At 40.7% G+C, this 21,458-nt stretch overlaps 1 protein-coding gene across 16 annotated transcripts in view; it reads left to right on the top strand.

The window, feature by feature from the left end:
* The window catches only part of PAM (peptidylglycine alpha-amidating monooxygenase), a 125,205-nt gene that overhangs the window by 72,335 nt on the left and 31,412 nt on the right, over positions 1-21,458 (top strand). For 8 of the 16 annotated variants that reach the window (XM_083464437.1, XM_083464448.1, XM_083464447.1 and 5 more), the window contains exons 8-15: positions 357-405; positions 2,232-2,299; positions 3,736-3,816; positions 4,843-4,919; positions 6,832-6,935; positions 10,225-10,409; positions 11,692-11,763; positions 20,843-21,160. In XM_083464437.1, the coding sequence (XP_083320563.1) occupies positions 357-405; positions 2,232-2,299; positions 3,736-3,816; positions 4,843-4,919; positions 6,832-6,935; positions 10,225-10,409; positions 11,692-11,763; positions 20,843-21,160 (954 nt within the window). The remainder of the gene's footprint in view (positions 1-356; positions 406-2,231; positions 2,300-3,735; positions 3,817-4,842; positions 4,920-6,831; positions 6,936-10,224; positions 10,410-11,691; positions 11,764-20,842; positions 21,161-21,458) is intronic. The other 8 variants (XM_083464441.1, XM_083464444.1, XM_083464440.1 and 5 more) reach the window with 1 other exon arrangement.

The raw sequence follows: 21,458 nt of genomic DNA, 5'->3' as shown, positions 1-21,458 counted from the left end.
CAATAAAAATATTTTGCACCAGGAAGAAATATGTCTTCTAATGTTTTGCCTCCCTGCTTAAAATATATTACTTGATTTTCAGCACGAAAAATAATAATCCTATTTGGTTTTCAAAATATAATGACCAACTTTCAAACGTCTGTAGTACAGTATATAACATGCATTCTTCATTTTATTTCAACACTGAAAGAGAATTTGATGCAAATGTGTCACCGGCACAGCAGAGTGACTTTGTTATGTGTATAGCTTATCTAATAAGAAAATGTTATGCAGAAAGCATTTAATAATCACACTCATGTATTAACCGGAAAAATGCCAATGCTTCTACTTAACATCCATTTATATGTTTTGTGCAGATAAACACAAAGACTGTTCTGGTGTAACTTTACATCTGACTAATCAAAAGTAAGTATATTTCCCCGCCCCCCTAAAATCTTCTTTTGAAGAGATCAATATGAACTTTGTCAGAAAATTTATGAGAAGAACAAAACCTTATGTTGACCCTGGTGTATGCTGAAGCATATTGTTAAGGGTTTGAGTGTGTGTGTGTGTGTGTGTGTGTGTGTGTGTTTAAAGAGACTAATTAACATCTTCACATTTACTTCAGAATATATTCGATTCTTAAAATTGAGAAAAGGCAAGTTGGACTAAGTGAGATAAACAACTAGTTGACTTTCATGTCTTGGTAAATCAAATGTTTCTTATATAATGTGTAGCTGCCCAGAATATTTCCAGAAAGTCTTGTATATCACTCCTTTTTTCCTCTTCATATTTGATTTTTAAAAGTTTGGATCTCTCCATCTCTGTTTTTCCCTTGACAAACCCAACTTCATACTGGTGTTGTTTATTTCATTCCTCAGATCCCAATTTCTTTGAAGTTGAAAGTTAGCTTGCTTCCCCTTTCCTTCCCCCCACTAAATTTCACATCATATGAACCTTTTATGTGCTCATCACATCTCCTTTGCCCAACTGATTACTTCAACTACTGAAAGGATCACTCTGACCTGAATCATGCATTCAACCAAGGGTGGAACTGCAATAGCTTTGGTGAAGAATCAGCTGAAACCTTTCCCTCTGGTATACACTGAGCCCTCTCACTAGTGCCTTTTTGAGATTTCTTTCTCCACCCCCCAGAAAAATCCGTGAAGCAGCCCTCCACATAGATAGGTACTGAGAAAGAGGCTTGGGGCTAAAACAGATTATAAATGTGTGGTCATATTTAAAATATTTTTTAAAAGATAAGCTTTTCAGTTGTTGGGGATGTGCCCAATCAGCATCAGAAATGTTGCATCTTAACCCTTTCAAAGTTTTGGAGATTCACACTTTGCACACTAAAGGAGAAACAGGAGTAACTATGTCTGTTTTTCTGTGCAACATCTCTTAGTGCAGAGGTTTTCAACCTTTTTGAGTCTACAGCTCTGTTGACCAACTACATTCTTTCTGTGGCTCCCCTGTGGGGTCAGAAGCCTAGTTATGCCACCCCTTGCCTGCAGAGCCGGCAGCCCCTCACCCCTTTTTGAACACCCTCCCTTGTGGAGCATTCCCTCAGCCTCCTTTCCTCATCCCTCCCCTTAGGAGTCCTCCAGGCAGCAGTCGCTGCCACCCCTAGTCTCTGTGCCGCTGCCCCGACCTTCCAGGACTCCTACTTGTCCATCCACTCCCAGCAGGCTGGTGGACTGGCTGGGCTCCCTCACCTACTTTCTTGCTTACTCCAAGGCCACCACAGCTCCTGGCAACCAGCACCTGCTGGCCAGCCCCAGAGAGACCATTCACCTAGGGAGCTTGTAGCCAGGGCTGCTGCAACAAACAGCCACAGAAGCCTTTGGGGGCCAGAAATGTGAGAAGGCATCAGAGGAGGGAAGAATGGAAAGAGGGACAGAGGCCAGTGTTGCCCATAACGTCCCTATCATTCAAGGCACCCCAAGATGTCATGGCACACTGTATGAAAACCACTGTCTCGGTGTAACATTTTTTTTATTTAACAAAATTTATATTATGCATGATTGTAAGAAAAGCTCTGTATAAGTCTCCGTACAATGGATAAATATGTAGCATCCTACTAATCTGCATGGGGTGTGTGTGTGTGTGTGTGTGTGTGTGTGTGTGTATTTGAATTTGAAAAGTGCTGTTTCAGTTCAGCTATTTTATTTTAGAAGGAGCCATATAATAAGTGATTGAATGTATTTGATTAGAATTTCTCTCTCCTTCCCACCCCACTTTCTTTTTTAAAGGCAGCCTATGATTGCTGGCATGTATCTTATGATGTCCATGGATACTGTTATACCACCAGGGGAGAAAGGTGATTACAACAACTCCCTCCTCCCACTAATATGTGCAACACTTTCACTGTAGGATAGAAATTCATAGGAAATGTGTTATAAAACCTTTGATTAATACTGGAAGTAGTAATGTAACTTGTATATCCATTTCAATATGTAGCAAATTATAAGCATATTTTATTATTAGACACACCAGCAGTACAATTTAGGAAAACAGATATCATTTCTTTTAGACTAATAAATTTTGAAAGCATTTCTTTTGATTTTTATTAAGCACAAACTCCTTTTAAACCAGTAGTAGTAAGTCTACTTTTTCCAAAGTTTGAAATGAAGTGTGTATATATAGAGGAACTGCATGTTTCAATATTTAGATAAATATATATTTCTATTTTTGTTTCTGAATTTAATGTGTCCTGGGATGTATATTGCTGATAGAAGTTTTTGCTTGAATACTTTTTGTATGTGTGTGTTTGTGCATGTGGTAAAGCTGTTCCAAGATGGCGTAACATGCATCTTTAATTATTACTGAAACATGATCATCATTTTAATATAGCAAATGAATAACAGCTTGGAACATCTTTTTTTCCAACTACTCTTAGATTAGTATCCAAATTCCACTTACACTTGGGAATTTGAAAACTATGCTCTATTGTTTATGTGGATGGGCCTTGGGTAGCATTCTCTCTCTTCCCCCTGCCCCACACCCTTGTAGGGTATGAGTAGGAGGTTGGAAGCTTTGCTTCTTTTAATGGACCACAGTTCAATGTTATATCTGAACCCAAAACTCTTTGGGTTCGCTGTGTTTTATTATGGAAATGAGCTGGTTCATAAACCAAGTAATAAAATAAGTTTAAGAGTACGCCTTTCTGAATTCTACTGTTAGCTAAAACCAGAAGTGAAAGCTTCTGATTTCATCATGGACACACCTAAGGAGAAGAGAGGTGAACACAAGCCTCAGGCTCATCCATGTAATGCAGCCATTGTGGTCTTTCGTGATCCCAGTGTTAGACCATTATCTAATTAAGAATTTTCTCATAAAATTGTTGGGGAACACTTGTTTGGTGTTTTCTTATGTGCGTTTGCCACATAATATTTGTTTGAAATGATCTGTTGTGCCCCACTCAGATTTCCCTGTATACTCCAGTACACTCTGTATACTCTGCCACATGTTTCGTATATAAGGAAACAGCTGTACCATGTATGTGAATTGATGCACACACAACATGGTCCCAGTAGAACAGTTCTTAAGAGCAATGTGTCAGTGAAAGACTATATGCCCATACTAATTTTTAGATGAATGAGTAGAGTCAGTAATTTCGCACACTACATTTCACATTGATGTACTTCTAATTAGATGGTTTGAGTTTTTAATTGCAACAATAGTTCCAACTAGCTGCTTCAACTTCAGTATGTACATGGCCTTTCCCCTGATTTCCTTATTTATCTCTTATGACAGCGGTTAATGCAGATATTGCTTGCAGTTATAAAATGTACCCAATGCACGTGTTTGCCTACAGAGTACACACGCATCATTTAGGTAAGCCTTTTCATTTATTGAGAATTGTCTTTTCAATCTGGTTTTGCTGTAATCCATATTAACTCATAATGTCTGAATTGAATTATATAGTGTCAAAACTTGTCAATCAATTTAAATCTGAAGAACAACAGAAAAGCCTTGTATAAGCATGTTTTATACATCCAGTTCCAAGCTTATACAACGCATAAAGTGGCTAAGGCAAGGTTGGGAAATGTGGCTGATGAAATGTGTTGTTGCTCTCCAACTGGCATCCAGTCTGTATGCCCAGTGGTCCGGAATGATGAGAGCTGTAGTTCAACAAAAACTGAAAGGTTGTAAAATCCCCATCCTTGGCCTAAAGGCATGTGATTTAAAGGTGATTGGGGTTTTTTTGGGGGGGGGAATAAACTGAGAATTTGGGGCAGAGGAAAACAGCACACTCAAAGCAGATTTTAAGAAACTAATGTGAGTTCAAAGCCAGCCATTAAGAATAGTATCAACTGTTTTTTGCAAGATTTTGTGCTTCTTTGAGAGAATTGAGTTGGACAGTTGTTGAGCACCTTCTTAAAAACAGTTATAAAGTGAGGCTCATGCCTTAATTTAATCCTTGTCATTCACACACACACACACACACACCCTTCATGATGTCCATTTATATATAGACAAAAACAATTTTTTCCAAAGGAAGGAGCATTGTTAACACACATTATGAATAAATGTGTGTCGCACCACATCACATGATGTCAGCTATGCTTTCAGCAGTTTGAAAGCTGGGTGTGCTTTGGGGGGAAATGGTCTGGCAGGCCGAACTAAACCCCTTGGTAGAGTGGCCCATGTCTGACATATGTTTGGGTGATAAATAACATAAAGCACTCAAGCATCTTAAAGTTTTTAATTGTTTAAAAACACAACCAGCAAACCAACTTTTTATACAATCTTTGAATTTATTTGATGAAATGGAAGTAGCATAACTGTAACAATCTGGGGGAAAAAATAATTATCTTGCTAAACATGTGATACTTATACCCTTATAATTTTATATTTCAGGAAAAGTAGTAAGTGGATATAGAGTTAGAGATGGTCAGTGGACGCTGATTGGCAGGCAGAGTCCTCAGTTGCCACAGGTATGTTGGGCTGATGTTTGGGTGGCTAGGGTTAATATGGAGAAGCTGGAAGGTCTAAATCCCTTTCATTGTGTTTCTGATATTAGGTTCTTGAAATTTAAATGGACACTTGAATTTGCAGTTTAAGCTTGGAAAGACTGAAATTTCACACGTTACATGAATTACTTGGGGTTTAGGAAGCTTTAAGATTTTTTTAAATGGACAAAAGTGTTACTTGTATGGGGCCATTTCAGCAATCAGTAGCCCATTTAGTTACTGGCCAGAGTCTGGCAGCTGGACTGAGTAGTCAGAACATAGCTTTTTGTTTATAATTTTTAGACTGCTTAATATAATCACAATCCAAAATGTGGTTTATGTAAAAACAGAATAAAAATAAAGCAACAAAATAGAGATGCTTATGATTTACTGCAACAACTTAAGCATTGCAAAACACTCTGCGGTAAAATAAAACTTGTGACCTATTGAAAGTCATAGAATTGAAGAGTTGGAAGGTCATCCAGCTAACCCAACTCCCTGCAATTCAGAAATATTTCACCCAACATGGGGCTTGAGCCCACAGCCATGAGATTAACTATCCAAGGGGTTCAAGTAAAGTATTTTTATCCAAAAAAGGTGTAGAGGTTATAATTATTAGACTTGTCATCAGATTCCTCTAATACAGTATTATGTTGCTTGTAGGTCGAGTTGTTGCAATCAGTCATATGCATCTCTAGTGAATGAGATCATGGTTTGCTGTATTGTTTTGGTGCAAACGTATGTCAGATCAGCTACTAAAATTAGCGTGACATGACCATTTTTCATGCTGGCAGTATCCCTTTTCCTTTTGCAATATAGAAAGGAATGTGATGAGAGACCCAAGATTATTCTTAAAATGAAAGCCCATTGTTGAAGGCAGAGAAACTTCAATCAGTTGCCACAGAATCCAGCACTGACAATAACATTACAGTGTTTCTGTTTATCATAATTTGAATAGTTTGTCATATTGTTATCAAATGCAGATGCGATGAGATGGTTTCTTAATCTAGGTTTCTCTTGCAAGATGCCTGGATGTCTGCATGAGCTTCACCCTTGCTTGAAAGAAGAGCAGTCTCACCTCTCTGAGCTGCTGTGTGTCTCATAAGGAAGATTTGTGTTTTAAATGTGTTGCATGCTAGGCATTGTAGAACTCTCCTGCATTGTAAAACAATAACCAGTGGCTATTTATCTTGCCAGTAAGTCAGGCTTATGAAGTTCAGCAGACTCCATGGCAACCAAGATGACCACTATGATTCATCTTGTCATCAAATGAAAATCAGTGAATCAGATGAAAATCAGTGGAAATATAGAGAGTGCATCTCTAGGCAAGCTCAAAATACAGAATGGCATCTCTCATTGCTGGAAAGAGCACTGGATATTTTACCTGACTGTGAATGCTTAATGTAGCCACCTTGATTTCATGGCTGCAGTCTTCAATGGAGTGTGCATATTTTCAGGGGGTGCACTTTACTATTATTTTTTAATCTCCTATTTGAATATGTTCTCTCAGAACCCTCCAAATGAACCCATATTTGAAAAGTAGCATTGCTTAATGAAGCATTTATAAAGGGACATCAATAAAAATAATTGTGTGTACACAGGAACTCTTGAAAGATCTCTTGATACACTTAAGTAAGTAAAATTAAATGAGTAAAGCCTGAGTGGTTAAACTGTGACCTTCAGATGTTGTTTGATGATGATGATGCAAATGACAACTCCCTTCATCCCTGACCATTGACAATACTGGCTGTGGCTGCTGGGAACGTGAGGTTAGCCACCCCTGAAGTAAGCAAGTTCACAGCACACATGGAGTGCAGCCATGATTCCCCCAAAAAATGAGTGAGAGGAAAAACACTTCTAATCTGAAATGCTTGACCTATTTTGTTTTCTTTCTCAGGCATTCTACCCTGTAGAAAACCCTGTTGAAATTAAGTACGGAGATACTCTAGCAGCAAGATGCCTGTTTACTGGGGAAGGCAGGTCTTCAAAAACATTCATAGGGTATGTGTGTCTATACTTTAAAGATCTCAGTGTTTTTAGTGGCACTCCAGAATGACCTGCGGAATATATTGTGTTAGTGTGTTCTTATTATTATAAACTGGAAAGAGAAGGTTGCTCTCTTCCATTTCTAAGGAAAATGGCATGTAACCCTTTCTCTTTTCAGTTCAGCACTCTTAATGTAGTCAAAGACCTGGTTATCCAATGGAAGCCTACTGACTGTCAGTGTAGAAAATACTGAGCAAGATGGACCAATGGTCTTCCCTGATGCAAGGCTACTTCCTAAGCATTAAATGGCAGTTCTGCTAGGGATTATGATAAAGTTATTCATTTACCAAGAATAAATTTCTCCAAGCAGTATTGATGAAAGTCCTGTATCTAAAGTACAATTACTTGAGCCTTGTTTCTGTGGTTACCTAGACCGACATGAGGATCATGAACTCCACATTCTTAAAATTTAAATATTTATAATCTGGACTTTTCATAAAGTATATCATGGTGGTTTACAGCATACAAATATAATAAAAAGTCCATAAATATCCATAAAGCATAATTTAAAGCATCAATAAAATATCAGTAGATAGTAGCTGGTTAAAAAGAGAAAACTGTATTGTGAAGTCATGTCTAAACAGTATAGTTTTCAGAACACAGCTGAAAGAAGGCAAAGACTGTTCCTGCCAAACCTCTGCTGTCAGGGAATTCCATAGGGCAGGGCCTGCCACATCAAGGGCTTGGTCTCTAGTAAAGGGCAACCAAACATTGGGGTGCCGGGAACCACCAGAAGTGACCCATGAGAGAATCTCAGTGATCAAGGTGGAGCAGATGGCTTTTTAAGGTACTTTGGACCCAAGCCGTGTAAGGCTTTGTGTGTTAACCCCGGCAGCAAATTGGCAAACGGTGGAGAGCATTCTGTTAGAAAGACAGCCAGACTGCTGCAAGCAACTAGGCTGCTGCTTGTTATTCCCCATTTTTTTTAAAAAGAGAGAAACCCCTCAGCCATACCTTGTATTTAAAAGCCAACCCCTTGGAAACATTATTTCCCCCTTCCCCACATTTCATGTTCCCTTATGGTTTCATGTCTCCTCAAGATTGACTTGATATCCAGGGGCGTTTTCACCCACCCTTACAAAATGCTGAAAAAGCGTTACACTACTTCCTAAAGTGTAAAACTATTGTCATAAGAATCATAGAGTTGGAAGGGACCACAATGCAGGAATATGCATCTCTCCCATACAGGAATCAAACCTTGGTGTCATCAACACCATGGCCTTATTCATGTCTAAATTGTCTGCTTCATTTTCTGGGTATTCCTGTAGATCCAGAATGAGGAGCCTTCCCTCCCTCCCAGCCTGGGGGGCTGTATTTTCCTCAGGGTCATCCTTCTGTGGGCCAAGGCAAAAAGTGGGTGGAGCAGTCGATGTGACTCTTCCAATCTCATACAATAATCTCCATTCCATATATGTAAAAACCGGAGCTTTCTGCATATGCACATCTCGTTGAAGTAAACATTCCAGCTGTGCAAAATCACTCAAAGAGGTCATGGAGCAGGGCCTGGAGAGAGTCATAAGGGCCAGATAGAGAGATGTGGAGGGCCACATCCAGTTCATGGCCCTGAGGTCCCCCACCCCTGCTAAATTAAACAAGCCATCGTGACCCATTCCTTTCTCACCCAAAGGAAAGGAATTAAATGCTTCTCGGAGGCAGGGGAAAGACTTGTTGCTCCACTAATTCCTGTCATCTTACTAACCACAAAAACAAACTAAACAGATTAATCTTCCAGAGGTGTGCTATGTCAAAAACCTTGACAGTGTTTTGATACTATTGAGATATGTAAATGGGTTAGATCACTCCTCTATTGCACTTGAGTGCTTTGCTTATATACTAAAGAGATGGGTATCTAAATCACATGTTGACGGGTTACACTCAATAAAAGAAAAAGAAGCTTTAAACAATTTTTTTCAAGCAGCTTTCTGTGGTGGGCAAGAGATTCCACATTTTCAAAGGCTGAAATATCCATTCACGTTTGGGAAGGACTGGTCTCTTTCATTTCTCCTCCCTCCCCCCCCCCCCCGACAACAAACTGATGCCGTTATTGTTGCCATGGTGAATAAATGAATGCTGCATGATGCCACGAAGAAAAGTCATCATTGACGTCTTTGCTGCTTCCACCTAGTCCACCCCCACACCAGCTTGATGGTGAAAGCTAATTAAAAGAGCGGGAGACACCTTATTGCAGGCCACTTGCTGTTTCTTGAGTCTGTCTGTCAGGAGCCTGGCACTGCCCAGTGAATTGATAAGAACTGCTGGAGGATATTGCAATTGTCTCTCAAAATAGAACATATCGACATACCAAATGCTAGAGAACTTTATTGTATTACCTAGATTTTAAATAGGTTACTACTATCGCTTTCAAGTCTATAGATAATTCTTACTTGTTAGGTTTCTGCCTAAAGTAAGTCCGCCCTGACGCTTTTCTGAAAAGCAGCATTTAAGTTGTTGGTATGTCAGTTTGTATGTGTGTGTGTGTATCTTTTTGTTTTGTATTCTAGGGTCTGCAGCATCTTTTAATCTAAATGGAAGATGCTGCACTTAGTGTCCCATGACATAATGAAGCTAAATTTTTAACTTGGATGTATACTCTGTGGCCTGGCAGGCAGGGAGGAGGGGGCCAATGAGGAACATTAAATAGAAGAGTCCTAAATTAAAACTCTAAATTATTGATGACTTGTAAATGGAATACATCATCTGGGCAGAGGGTGTGTGTGTGTGTGTGTGTGTGTGTCTGCGGAATCTTCAGGAAGGAAAGAAATAGTTTATTCTGCTGTGTTCCCTGTTAGTGATCCTCTTGCATGCAGTCCACCAAGCACTGAGGGAGTTTGTGAAATGCATCCACCCAAAAAGCCATTGAAATTGATGAGGTTTTGCAGCAGTGGGGGGGGGGCTTGGGGGTCTGTGTTCACACCTGAGGAGTTGGGAGGTAAACTAGGGAGCTCATTGCAGGTTCAAAATTCTAACTGTTCTTAATTTCTAGCATGGTTGATCAAAACTATGCAGACTGGTGTATATAAATGCTAAGCAATCGGCTGGAGATAATGGCCTTTATGTCAGAGGTCTTAATGCATTTTTTATGTGAAATGTTTAAAGTGTACTGTGGTCTAACCTTTTATCATTTGGGCAGTGGCGGTGGTAATTTTCGGTCTCTCCCATGCGATTTAATACCAGCCTCTACAAGTGTGTTTCATCCTGTGGCTGAAACTACTCGTATGTCTTTCTCCATTGTATTTTGCTATAGGGGCACAGCTAGTGATGAAATGTGCAATTTCTACATTATGTATTACATGGAAGCCAAACATGCAGTCTCATACAAGACTTGTACAAGGAACATAGACCCAGAGATGTTCAAAAACATACCACAGGAGGCAAACATTCCCATTCCAGTCAAGCCTGATATGACCATGGTCCATGGACATCATGAAGGTATGTTTTTTTTAGTTTTTTAAAATTAATTGATAATATTAATGGAGAAAGAATGGTATGGTTGAACGAAAGGGTAGTTGCATGGAAACTGACCAAACAAATAGACATAGATTTAAGTATTGCATTCCTGAGAGCCGGATTGGTGAATCTTGTTCAGCCCGAGAGTCACCCCCCCCCCCTTCTAGGCAATTTTCCAAGGTGGGTGGAGCCTGAGGCCAGAGTGGGTGGAGCAACAGATGCAATTTTTACCTTTGTATAATAGACTAGTTTCTATCCACACACCTCTCTATCTATCCAAACAAGGTGTGAAGCTGGATGAGTTAAGGGGTGTGGCCTGGGAAAATCTCCAGGGGGCTGTTGCATAGGTGGACCTTGATCCCTGCACACATGCCCTGCTTTGCATTACATCAAATTCCACACATGGTCTCTTGAGGCATATGCCACCAAAGCAATTTCCATGCTCCTTCTGGGGAACTTTCTCTTAATTCTTTAACACTAAACTATGTTCTATTGAAACAGGCCAGTATCAGAAACCATAGTTTGAGCTTGGCTTGTTGCAATAAACTATGATTTAAACTAAACACGGTGGCCCAGTTCATAACCAGGAAATGGATGCTTCCAGTGTCCTCCTTGCAGCCATGTCAGAGGGCCAGGGATCAGAAAATAACTAATATCCTGCTCTAGCCTATTGCTGAAAGGAAGATTTTTGCTTGGTGAATCTGGTCTCCTTGCACTTCATTCCTTTGGCCAGAATTGGGTGATAAAAGCTACTGCAAAATCCTTACATTAGTTCCCTCAGTTCACTACTGTTGGCTTCTGTGCTCACAAACTTCCCCCTGTGAATCATAAAAGACTAAATGACCAAGCAGCCTATGTGCATGTGTAGACTGAACAGTACATAGGAGCAAACACGGTCTAGGGGCCATGGGGGCTTCAGCCACCCATAAATTATTTGAGGGGTCCGGGGGCTCCAAAAGTTGATTGGAACTGCCATGCAAATGGTTTGTGCACCACATCATGTGATTGATTATGTGGAGCAGGGCTTACCTGGGCCCTCACAATATTTTATTCAATTTGGAACCGCTGGAGCAGTAGACTATGTTAAATGAAGCTGTGCATTTATATCAGAAAATAAATTGTTGGATTGTACTGACTCCTTGCAATTAATCTGAGTTACAAAAGCCAGTATGTATATGTGCAGGTATCTGAATTCTATTAACTTCTCTTTTAGCTTTTCGATTTCTTTCTTAGATCATTAGATTTCCTCCTTTCTATTTTTCAGAAGCCAAAAGTGGAGATACAGTTTCTGTTATGCAACAGCCAAAAAGAGATGAGGAGGAGGTTTTAGACCAGGGTACGTATAATACTGGTTTCATAAAATAGATTTCAAAAATGTTTCAAATAGTAGTGATAATTGCATTCTTTGTATTGAGATTTATCAAAATAGTGGTAGCTGTTCAACAACTAGCATTTAAATCATCCCTACTATTGCATTGCTGCTCCTTGCATAATCATTCAAGAGGAAATAGTCAATTACTGGTCCCTAACCTTGCAGGTAAACTCATTAGTACAGTTTAATCTCATTTGATTTTCTTGTTCACAGATAAATTTGCTTAATACAATTGTCATTTATTTGTGTGCTGTATTTGGTTAGTAGGGTTTAGAAATGCAGATGATTAATTAAATGGTGTATAAATGTCTTCAATAAATAAAGAGTGTTCTTCCTGGAAGAAGAAAAAAGGGAGGTTTTTAGTTTTAATTCTTGATTATATATGAAAAATATTAATTACTTATTTTGTTGGAGTTTTGTAACATAATGACCATTTTCAGTTTGACCACTCATGTACAGAAGGAAGCATCTTAATGTGCAAAGAATTATCACTGTACTTTAATATTAACATGTAAGGAGATGTGGAATGGATACTAGTCCTTCTTTGTTGCATTTTAATACTGTATATATACAAAATGTGTGTAACTGTATGCATACACAAACACTTTATTATGTCTCACAAGCCCAATGGAATGTTGTTATGGCTGAACCTTTCAGGATACCATTACCAAAGGTTGTATCCAACAAAGTGATCCTGTTAGCACAAATATTTTTGTTTGACCGTTTGACCTGATTTAGTATAATCAGGTCTTTAACGTCCCTTGTGGGACAGCCAAATTTAAATAACAATTTGACACTTAGCTGTGAGGCATTTGCGAGCTTTTTTGCGGAGAAGGTCTTGTCGCTCCGCCATGACCTCCCTGCCAATTTGGATACAATAAAGGAACTGGAGGCCCCTCGACTGTCCTCGGGTCCAGTATTGGACCACTTCGACCGGATATCCCCAGCCGATGTGGACAGACTCCTCCGAGCTGGAAAGCCCACCACCTGTCCTCTCGACCCGTGCCCGTCTTGGCTGATTAGAGCGTGTCCAGACGAGGTGCGGGCCCTCCTGGGGGATATCATCAATTTGTCCCTTGGCACGGGGACATTCCCAGGGGAACTGAAGGAGGCAGTGGTGCGCCCGCTCTTAAAGAAAACATCATTAGATCCTTTAGATCTATCCAATTACCGCCCGGTTTCGAATCTTCCGTTCCTGGGTAAGGTGATTGAGAGAGCGGTTGCCGAACAGCTTGGTGGGTTTCTGGATGAAACATCGGCTTTGGATCCATTCCAGTCCGGCTTCCGCACTGGTCATGGGACCGAGACGGCTCTGGTCGCCCTAACAGATGATCTTCGTAGACAGCTGGATCGAGGCGGGTCGGGGCTGCTGATTCTTCTAGATCTATCAGCAGCTTTCGACATGGTCGATCACGAACTTCTGGACCACCGCCTTGCCGACGTGGGGATCCAGGGCACAGTCCTTCAATGGCTGCGCTCGTTTCTCTCTGGTCGGGGACAGAGGGTGGCGCTTGGGGGGGAATTGTCATCGCGCCACTCCTTGGTGTGTGGAGTACCTCAGGGTGCGATACTCTCCCCGATGCTTTTCAACATCTTTATGCGCCCCCTCGCCCAGCTTGTCCGGAGTTTTGGGCTGGGTTGCCATCAGTATGCCGATGACACCCAACTCTATCTGTTGATGGATGGCCATCCTGACTCGGCCCCAGACACACTGACCAGATGTTTGGAAGCTGTGGCTGGATGGTTACGTGGGAGCCGGTTGAAGCTAAATCCTTCGAAGACAGAGGTCCTGTGGCTAGGGCGGGGCGATATGGGATTGGGGGGGCAACTCCCATCTCTTGCGGGGGCGCAATTAGTGCCAGCACCGTCTGTTAAGAGTTTGGGTGTAATCTTCGACGCCTCCCTTTCCATGGAGGCGCAGATTGCAGCTATAACAAAGGCGGCATTTTTCCATCTCCGCCAAGCTAAGCAGTTGGCCCCTTACCTCTCTCGCCCTGACCTGGCCACTGTGATCCACGCGACGGTCACCTCCAGATTGGATTATTGTAACTCGCTCTACGTGGGGCTGCCCTTGAGACTGACCCAGAAACTCCAGCGGGTGCAGAATGCCGCGGCGAGACTCCTTATGGGGTCTTCGCTGCGAGATCACATTCATCCGGTGCTACACCAGCTGCACTGGCTCCCGGTGGAGTACAGGATCAGATTTAAGGTGCTGGTTTTAACCTTTAAAGCCCTATACGGCCTAGGACCCTCGTACCTACGGGACCGCCTCTCCTGGTATGCCCCACAGAGAAACTTACGGTCTTCAAATAAAAACATCTTGAAGGTCCCAGGCCACAGAGAAGTTAGGCTGGCCTCAACTAGAGCCAGGGCTTTTTCGGCTGTGGCTCCGATCTGGTGGAACACTCTGTCACAAGAGACCAGGGCCCTGCGGGACTTGACATCTTTCCGCAGGGCCTGCAAGACAGAGTTGTTCCGCCAGGCCTTTGGCCAGGGCACAGCCTGACTCCCTCCCTCGGCAATCTTCGCGGAGCTCTGGCCCAATGGTTGCCAGTGGCCTGAATTAATTAATTTTACAATGAATGATTTTAGAGTGTTGTTTATGTTATACTGTTTTATACTGTTTTATTGTTGTTAGCCGCCCTGAGCCCGGCTTCGGCTGGGGAGGGCGGGATATAAATAAAATTTATTATTATTATTATTATTATTATTAAGGACTCATTCTAAAGCTGCAATTTCAAGCCTTCTGTTTTACTGTCTTTGCACATGCACCACTTTGTAAGCCAAATAGTGGAGTTAAATAATTGAAAGAGCCTTGCATCTAAATTAGTAGTCTCATCAGCGTTGCTGTTAAGCGGGGTGTATTTATTTCATCCAATTTTTGCAGATAGAGAATCAAGACTGAGAGAATGTCTGATTCCATGGTTGAGCTGCATTTTGAATCACAACATTTCCACATATCCAAATATGTGGAAGAATTGCTAGGTTTAATCTTGCAATTCAAATATTTAAGATTGATTTAAATTTTACACACCTATTCCTCTGAAATGACTTCTGTGGATTTGAAGAGGATCTTGCATGACAATTGTCAAGTTTAGCAATCCCTGATTAATCTGGATGGTACTCATTCTGGGTTAACTAGTGAGATATGTAATGATTTAACACGGTGGTTCGGAAGCATTTTTTAATCACTGAAACACTTATTCTGCTTTGCCGATTTTAACTTGTCTTGTAAAAACATCCTCCAAACAGAAGCTGCAGTACAGCTTTGTTTAATAACAAATCTCTACTTGGTGTGTATGTGTGAGCGTGTGTGTGTATATATCTCTAACATGTTTCTATGGAAACAGGTTCTTTAGCTTTTGTTGGTCAAGAAAGAAATCAAACCTCTTTAAGAATGAGTGGGAGTTTCTGTAATTTTAACAGGTTCATTTAAATTCTCATACACCATTTTTTTCTTGCTGACTTTAATTGCGGTAGTTCCAGCTAATACAAGTTTTAATTGCTGAAAGAATTAAAACCAATTCTAGCACTGGTTCTGGGTGGTTAATCATTAAGGTGTCCTTTTAAAGTTATTAATGTCTCTGTGTACCAATACATTTTCCTAAATTATGAGTGAAGTGCTGGATAATGAATTGCTTTTAAATTTTGCATTGACAATGAATCTCCTTAGTTTCCAGCTTTTATTTCTTCCTCCTTATTGTCCAGTTGAGCTACATTCTTGTATTCATTCTCCTTCAAAAATTGTGTGAGGTAGGTCATTGCTGTTCTTCTCCATGATGGGGGACTGAAATGAATCTTTGTTTATAGTCATAAAAGGAGTGTTGTGACTAAGCCTGGGAGTCGGATTGAGGTCTAAACTGTTTTGTGCCATGTGGAGCTTGAAAAATGTATTTGTATTAAACAATATAGCTACTTACATATAACTGAAACACTGGTTCTGGAAGACAAATGGCCTTGGGCACAATGGTGATGTGAAGTTTTATTCTTTATGAAAACTGAGAAAACATACCCGAACTTAGTTGGATTAAGGTGGAATTGTAGCATTAGTTTGGGGGCTATGGGTTTCTGAAAGCTTGTGTAACCAACTTATTCTGAAATACTTAAGAAATGGTTGTCTTATTGGTACAGTGGTAACCTCGGGTTAAGTACTTAATTCATTCTGGAGGTTCGTACTTAACCTGAAACTGTTCTTAACCTGAAGGACCACTTTAGCTAATGGGGCCTCCCGCTGCTGCCGCGCTGTTGGAGCATGCTTTCTGTTCTCATCCTGAAGCAGCGTTCTTAACCCGAGGTACTATTTCTGGGTTAGCAGAATGTAACCTGAGGTACCACTGTATGTTAAACACCCCATTTTCCTCTCCTCACTCTACAGCTTTGGTCTGTTTTTTGCATTACTGAAGTAAAGTTGTCTGCATTTAGTGTACAAGCCTTTGAGCTGCTATTTTATCACCCAGGAATCTACTTCATCATCCCTGGATGAGACTTCATATTCTATCTTTTCAGTGTAGGAGGAGTGGGTTGTATATGTAGTTCTCGATGAGAAGTTGAGATTGCCACAGCGCCAGAGTGCCTAAGGCTTCAAGCAATGCAGAATCAGCTGTTTTAAAGTGCCCATACAAAAAACAGTGTGATATCTAAACAAACGAAATGTTTTCCTCTTGAGCTATTTCTGTTCTGCCATTTGGACGAGTTCAGTGACAGAACTGAGAAAATATAGCAATAATATCAGAAAGGTGTTGAAGGATATAAATAAATGAGAGGGTTGTTTAATTCATCTCATTTGGTATTATTAATCATTTAAATTTATTATCAGTCACAAGCCTTCTTTAGGCAGCAAATAATAACATTTTAAAAAAACTCTCTGTGGAAAAGTTATAGATAAAAGCAGTTGGCAAACCCACTTCAGTAGCAACATCAAATTCCATTAAAAGTTTGGGGGGGGTGCTGGGAGAGGCATGTTTCGTTGTTTCCTAAAAATCTGAAATGCAGGATTTTTTTGCCCAAAGTGGGGCTCGAATCGATGACTCATGTTCTACTGACTGAGTTATCCCTCAGGTAATGGAAGTTCCTGAGATGAAACATCCTGACCAAAACACCCTGTCTTTTGCTGCTGCCCATTTCACCATTTGGTCTTCAGACTTGGCCTTCTTCAGTGGAAGCCGCAGAGGTACAATAGGGATAGTAGTCACTCATACTTGGTTTATACCCTAAATGAGTGTAAGCCCTCAATATGCCTTCACAGTAGGAAACCTGGCTCTGTTTGGGGATGGATAGGGCCCATTTAAAATTAGTAAATTTTGATGTATTTGAACCGGGGGTTAGACAGATTTGTGAAGGATAAAGGTATCCGTGGCTGCTAGTAATGTGAATGCATGTGCATACTAGTTGCTACGAATCAGGAGTGGCACAGAGTTATTGCACTTACATCCTGTTCATGGGCTTCCCAAAGGCATCTGTCTGGCCACTGTGATGGTCCTTTGGTCTAATCAAGTAGGACTCATCTTATGTTCTTAAACTTGTTCTTTGCCACTGAGACACATGGTGCCATTAGGTATTATTGCTCTTTGGGAGACAGGAATAATAATAATAATAATAATAATAATAATAATAGTAATAATAATAATTTATTTATTTATTTATTTATTTATAGCCCACCTATCTGGCTGGGTTTCCCCAGCCACTCTGGGCAGCTCCAGAGTCCCTTTATCTCAGAGTCGTGGCTCTCACTTTCACAAAACAGCTTTGAATTAACAGGAATGTGAAGTGGATTATCGTTTTGCTGGCTTTTGCAATAATGATGCCAGAAGGGAAGTTTGCATACATACAGCATGATATGTCGACAGCTGTTTGATTTTCTCTCTCCCCCCCCCCATGCCACACCCTTCATACTTGGGTTTATTTGGGAGGCAATTCCTCATGGATGTTTGGTCGGGTACCCAAGTAGAAGATGTAGACACATCACCTACAAAGGGTGTTTAGGCATACAGGAATTGGATTAATCCCTTGTATGAGGAAAGGTATATGTCATAACTGATTTTAAAATGCAGCTGGGACGATGGCGACGGTGGTTGTGCTGTGGTTTTTGTAACAGTAGAAAGCATCTGATAAGAATTGGTCATAAATGCAGTAGTATGTGGTTGAAGGAAAGCAACATTAAGGATGTTTTATCAAGCGTGTTAGTGGGGATGGCTTAACACATTATGTTCAGCTCCAATTTGCTTTGTTCATTTCACCAAAATTGGCCCTATTAACTCTGATAATTATTTTCTGACAGGGGATTTCACTGGGGACATTCCCCTTCCAAAGGCTGAAATTGGAAATTTAGCTGGAACCGTTGAGCCAGGACTGTTTATAAACATGACAGACTCTCTTAGGGTCATTTTGAAAAGACTTAATTTCCCCCCTTGCTGAGTTCTTAAAATTGCATTTTCCGTGAGAGTCCTGAAGCCTTAGCTTACCATTTACGTTTATTATTGCTTTAATGTGAAACTTTTAAGAAGATTTTATGACATGGTTCCATAAATGTATTTTTAAAAGAAGTCTAAATAATTGAAATCCTTAACCTTTTAATTCATTATCCTCTCAGTCTAATGGAAATACTTGTGAGCCAGCATATTTGCGGAAGTTAATGGTTGTGTCACCAAGGCGGGGATATTTATTTACGGACTGTTTGCAGCCACCAATCCAAAACAGAAAGAAAGAAGCATAAAGTGATAAATGACTAAGCCCTTTCCTCCAGTGCAGAGGTTGAATAGATCATTTGAAGTATTTATATTCCTCCTGCTAACCGAAGAGCTCAAGGTGATTTAGGTTATCTTTAATATACAACAGAACAGAGAAGAGTTGTTAGGAACAGGCACAGATGTGTACAAGTCCCCCTTCTCAACACTGGATATTCCAGCTGCTGCAGCAGCACTGAGCCACAGCAGATCTTCAAGGAAGCAATTGCTTCCTCACCCAGGATGCTTCTTCTGATGTCTCTTGTTGTTTCCGGCTCATGGTTGCTGACACAAGAGGCACTGGAGGAAGCAAATGCAAGTCTCCCTTAGTCCTTAGATCAGCCTTTCCCAACTTGATGCCTTCCTGTTGGTTTTGGACTACAATTCCCATCAGCCCCAGCCAGCATAGTCAGTAGTCAAGAATGATGGAAGTTGTAGTCCAACACAGCTGAAGGGCACCAGATTAGGAAGGTTGCTTTAGGTCAGGCTTCCTCAACCTCGGCCCTCCAGATGTTTTTGGCCTATAACTCCCATGATCCCTAGCTAGCAGGACCAGTGGTCAGGGGTGATGGGAATTGTAGTCTCAAAACATCTGGAGGGCCGAGGTTGAGGAAGCCTGCTTTAGGTGTTCAAGCTGCCACTTGCCTTCTGAGTCTCTGCTCTGCAGGGACTCGATAAGAAGAAATTATCTGGTCTGGAAATGGCTACCAGCCCCTTGTAGGGCAGGGCTCCCTCCCTCAGGCTGCCACTGCAGATGTGCCTTGCAGTTTTGGCTCTTGGTGGCAAGATGCAAATTAGAATAAGATGTAGCACAACTGAACACATGTCCATGTCCAGCTGCCGACAATTGCTGGCTCTTAACAAAATTGTTGAGTAGAACAATATGTTCCTGATAGCTTGCGCTGACGCTGGCCGCACATAAAACCTGCAGACGGCGAAGAGCTTGTTGCTGCTGCTTTGTAAGCAAGTGCGTTTACATCAGCAACAAATTGGATCCCGTTCAAATCGACCCAGCTAGTTTTAAGTGATGTGTAATGAGTGAATGAATACCTCCCTTTCCTCCTTTCTTTTGAATTTTCTTCTTTCAGGCTTCTACCAGACCTTGCTTTCTTATTTTATTTATATGTCATATACTCCAGTGTGCTTCAACAGTTGTAAGCTGCCTTGCTTTGATAACAGTAATCTTCAGATTGCAAATGGAAGAGTGTGTGGTGCACATCTGGAGTGCTCAAGTGAAGTATTCTACTGTATCTTCTTTAGTTCCGATTGTACTCAAATGGGATAAAAGGACCTAGATCTAGCAAACCTTGTGCTTCCATCACAGTAGGTGCATATTAGCTATTCTTTCCTTAATTCTGGATGCATATTCTGAATATGTTTGATATGCTTATCATTTCTGAAATAGTTGAATTAACAAAGTTGTCGTTCTTCTGACTTTTTTATTTAAAAAACCCCACAATATTCATATTCAACACACAGGAAACAGACTCAAGTGAAACCAGGCAACATGGGAAATGGGGGCGGGGAGGAATCCTTCCTGGCAGTCTTCATATAAACATGATGCAATTTTCTAGCACAGACAATCTAGCTAACAACACTGGTTGGGGGGGGGGGAAGCATATTGGCTAGGTATGGAACTTTCAATAACACAGATAATGTATAAACCAGAATGTTAGGCATCTGATATAACTAAAGATATAAAAAAAGATATGTCAGTTTGATAATCTATCAAACATTTCTGTGGGAGAATTTACCAATCTGTAATTTTTCCTCCATTTCCTGGCTAATGCAGTTCCAAAAAGCATACAGTAGGGGAAAACACACAACCACAATTGCAACTGGTTCACTTCCAGATTGTATTAACATTCTGTAGAATCTAGTGAAAAACTGAATATATTTCCTTTCAAACTGGTTTCACTTCTGAATTTCTGCTTCCTGTAAAGGCTATTAGTAGCAAATTTCAGAGGAGGTAAGTACACCAGTGTTCCGATGCTAAATAATGCTAAAATAATCCTTCCTAAAGTTATGCTTTCCCCCCCATGGCCAGCCTTCCAGAGGCAAGGGGCCTCATTTGCCTGGGTTCTGAAATGCCTTGTCAAAAAAAGGCATTGTTGTGTAAATTTAAGGACTGCAACAGCCTGTGATTTATGTCAAGAGTTCCTGAGCAGCCAGAAGTTTTGAACCAAGTTGGCTTTTAGGAATAACTTCCTATTTCTTCTCTTTGTCAAGCTCACAACAAAATCTTGCAGTCTGTCCGCCTCCTCTGTCTCTTTCTCTTACCTGTTGTTTTTTTCTCTTTCTCTCTCTTTTTCTCTGTGCAGGTGATTTCTATTCACTCATTTCCAAGCTGCTAGGAGAAAGGGAAGATGTTGTTCATGTGCACAAGTATAACCCTACAGAAAAGGCAGAATCAGATCTTGTAGCAGAGATTGCTAATGTAGTCCAGAAGAAGGATCTTGGTTGGCCTGATGCCAGAGAGTTTTCCAATAAAGATGAAAGGGCCAATGCCATTCTTGTCAGAGACAGAATCCACAAATTCCACAGATTAGAATCCACCCTGAGGCCACCAGAGAACAGGCACCTTGCTTTGCAGCCACCTAAACCTGGCAGTGGGAACTGGGAAAAAGAACGTACAGGAGGTGGGTTAGGGTTGTGTCTTTTTATTTTAAAATGTTACCATGTCCAATACTATAAACTACTATGTACATTAGCAAAATTGGAAGAGAGCATCAAATGATTTTTAAAGATAAAATTGAAGTTGTACATCACGTTCCTTTCTTACATCAGATGTTCCGATGAAAAATTCATTTTGTTCAACATAAGAGTCAGTAATCACTGAAGCAATGTTCACATTATCCTTCCCATTTGTGGCAAAGGTTTAGTAAGTTTTGTTTCATGTGTATGTTGTCTGCTGTACAGTTTAGTGCTATGTATTAT

Source organism: Podarcis liolepis (assembly GCF_965112155.1).
Source record: "Podarcis liolepis genome assembly, chromosome: 11".
NCBI classification, from domain to species: domain Eukaryota; kingdom Metazoa; phylum Chordata; class Lepidosauria; order Squamata; family Lacertidae; genus Podarcis; species Podarcis liolepis.
The sequence above is the reverse complement of the archived record's forward strand: the minus strand, read 5'-3'. Positions and strand labels throughout refer to the sequence as shown.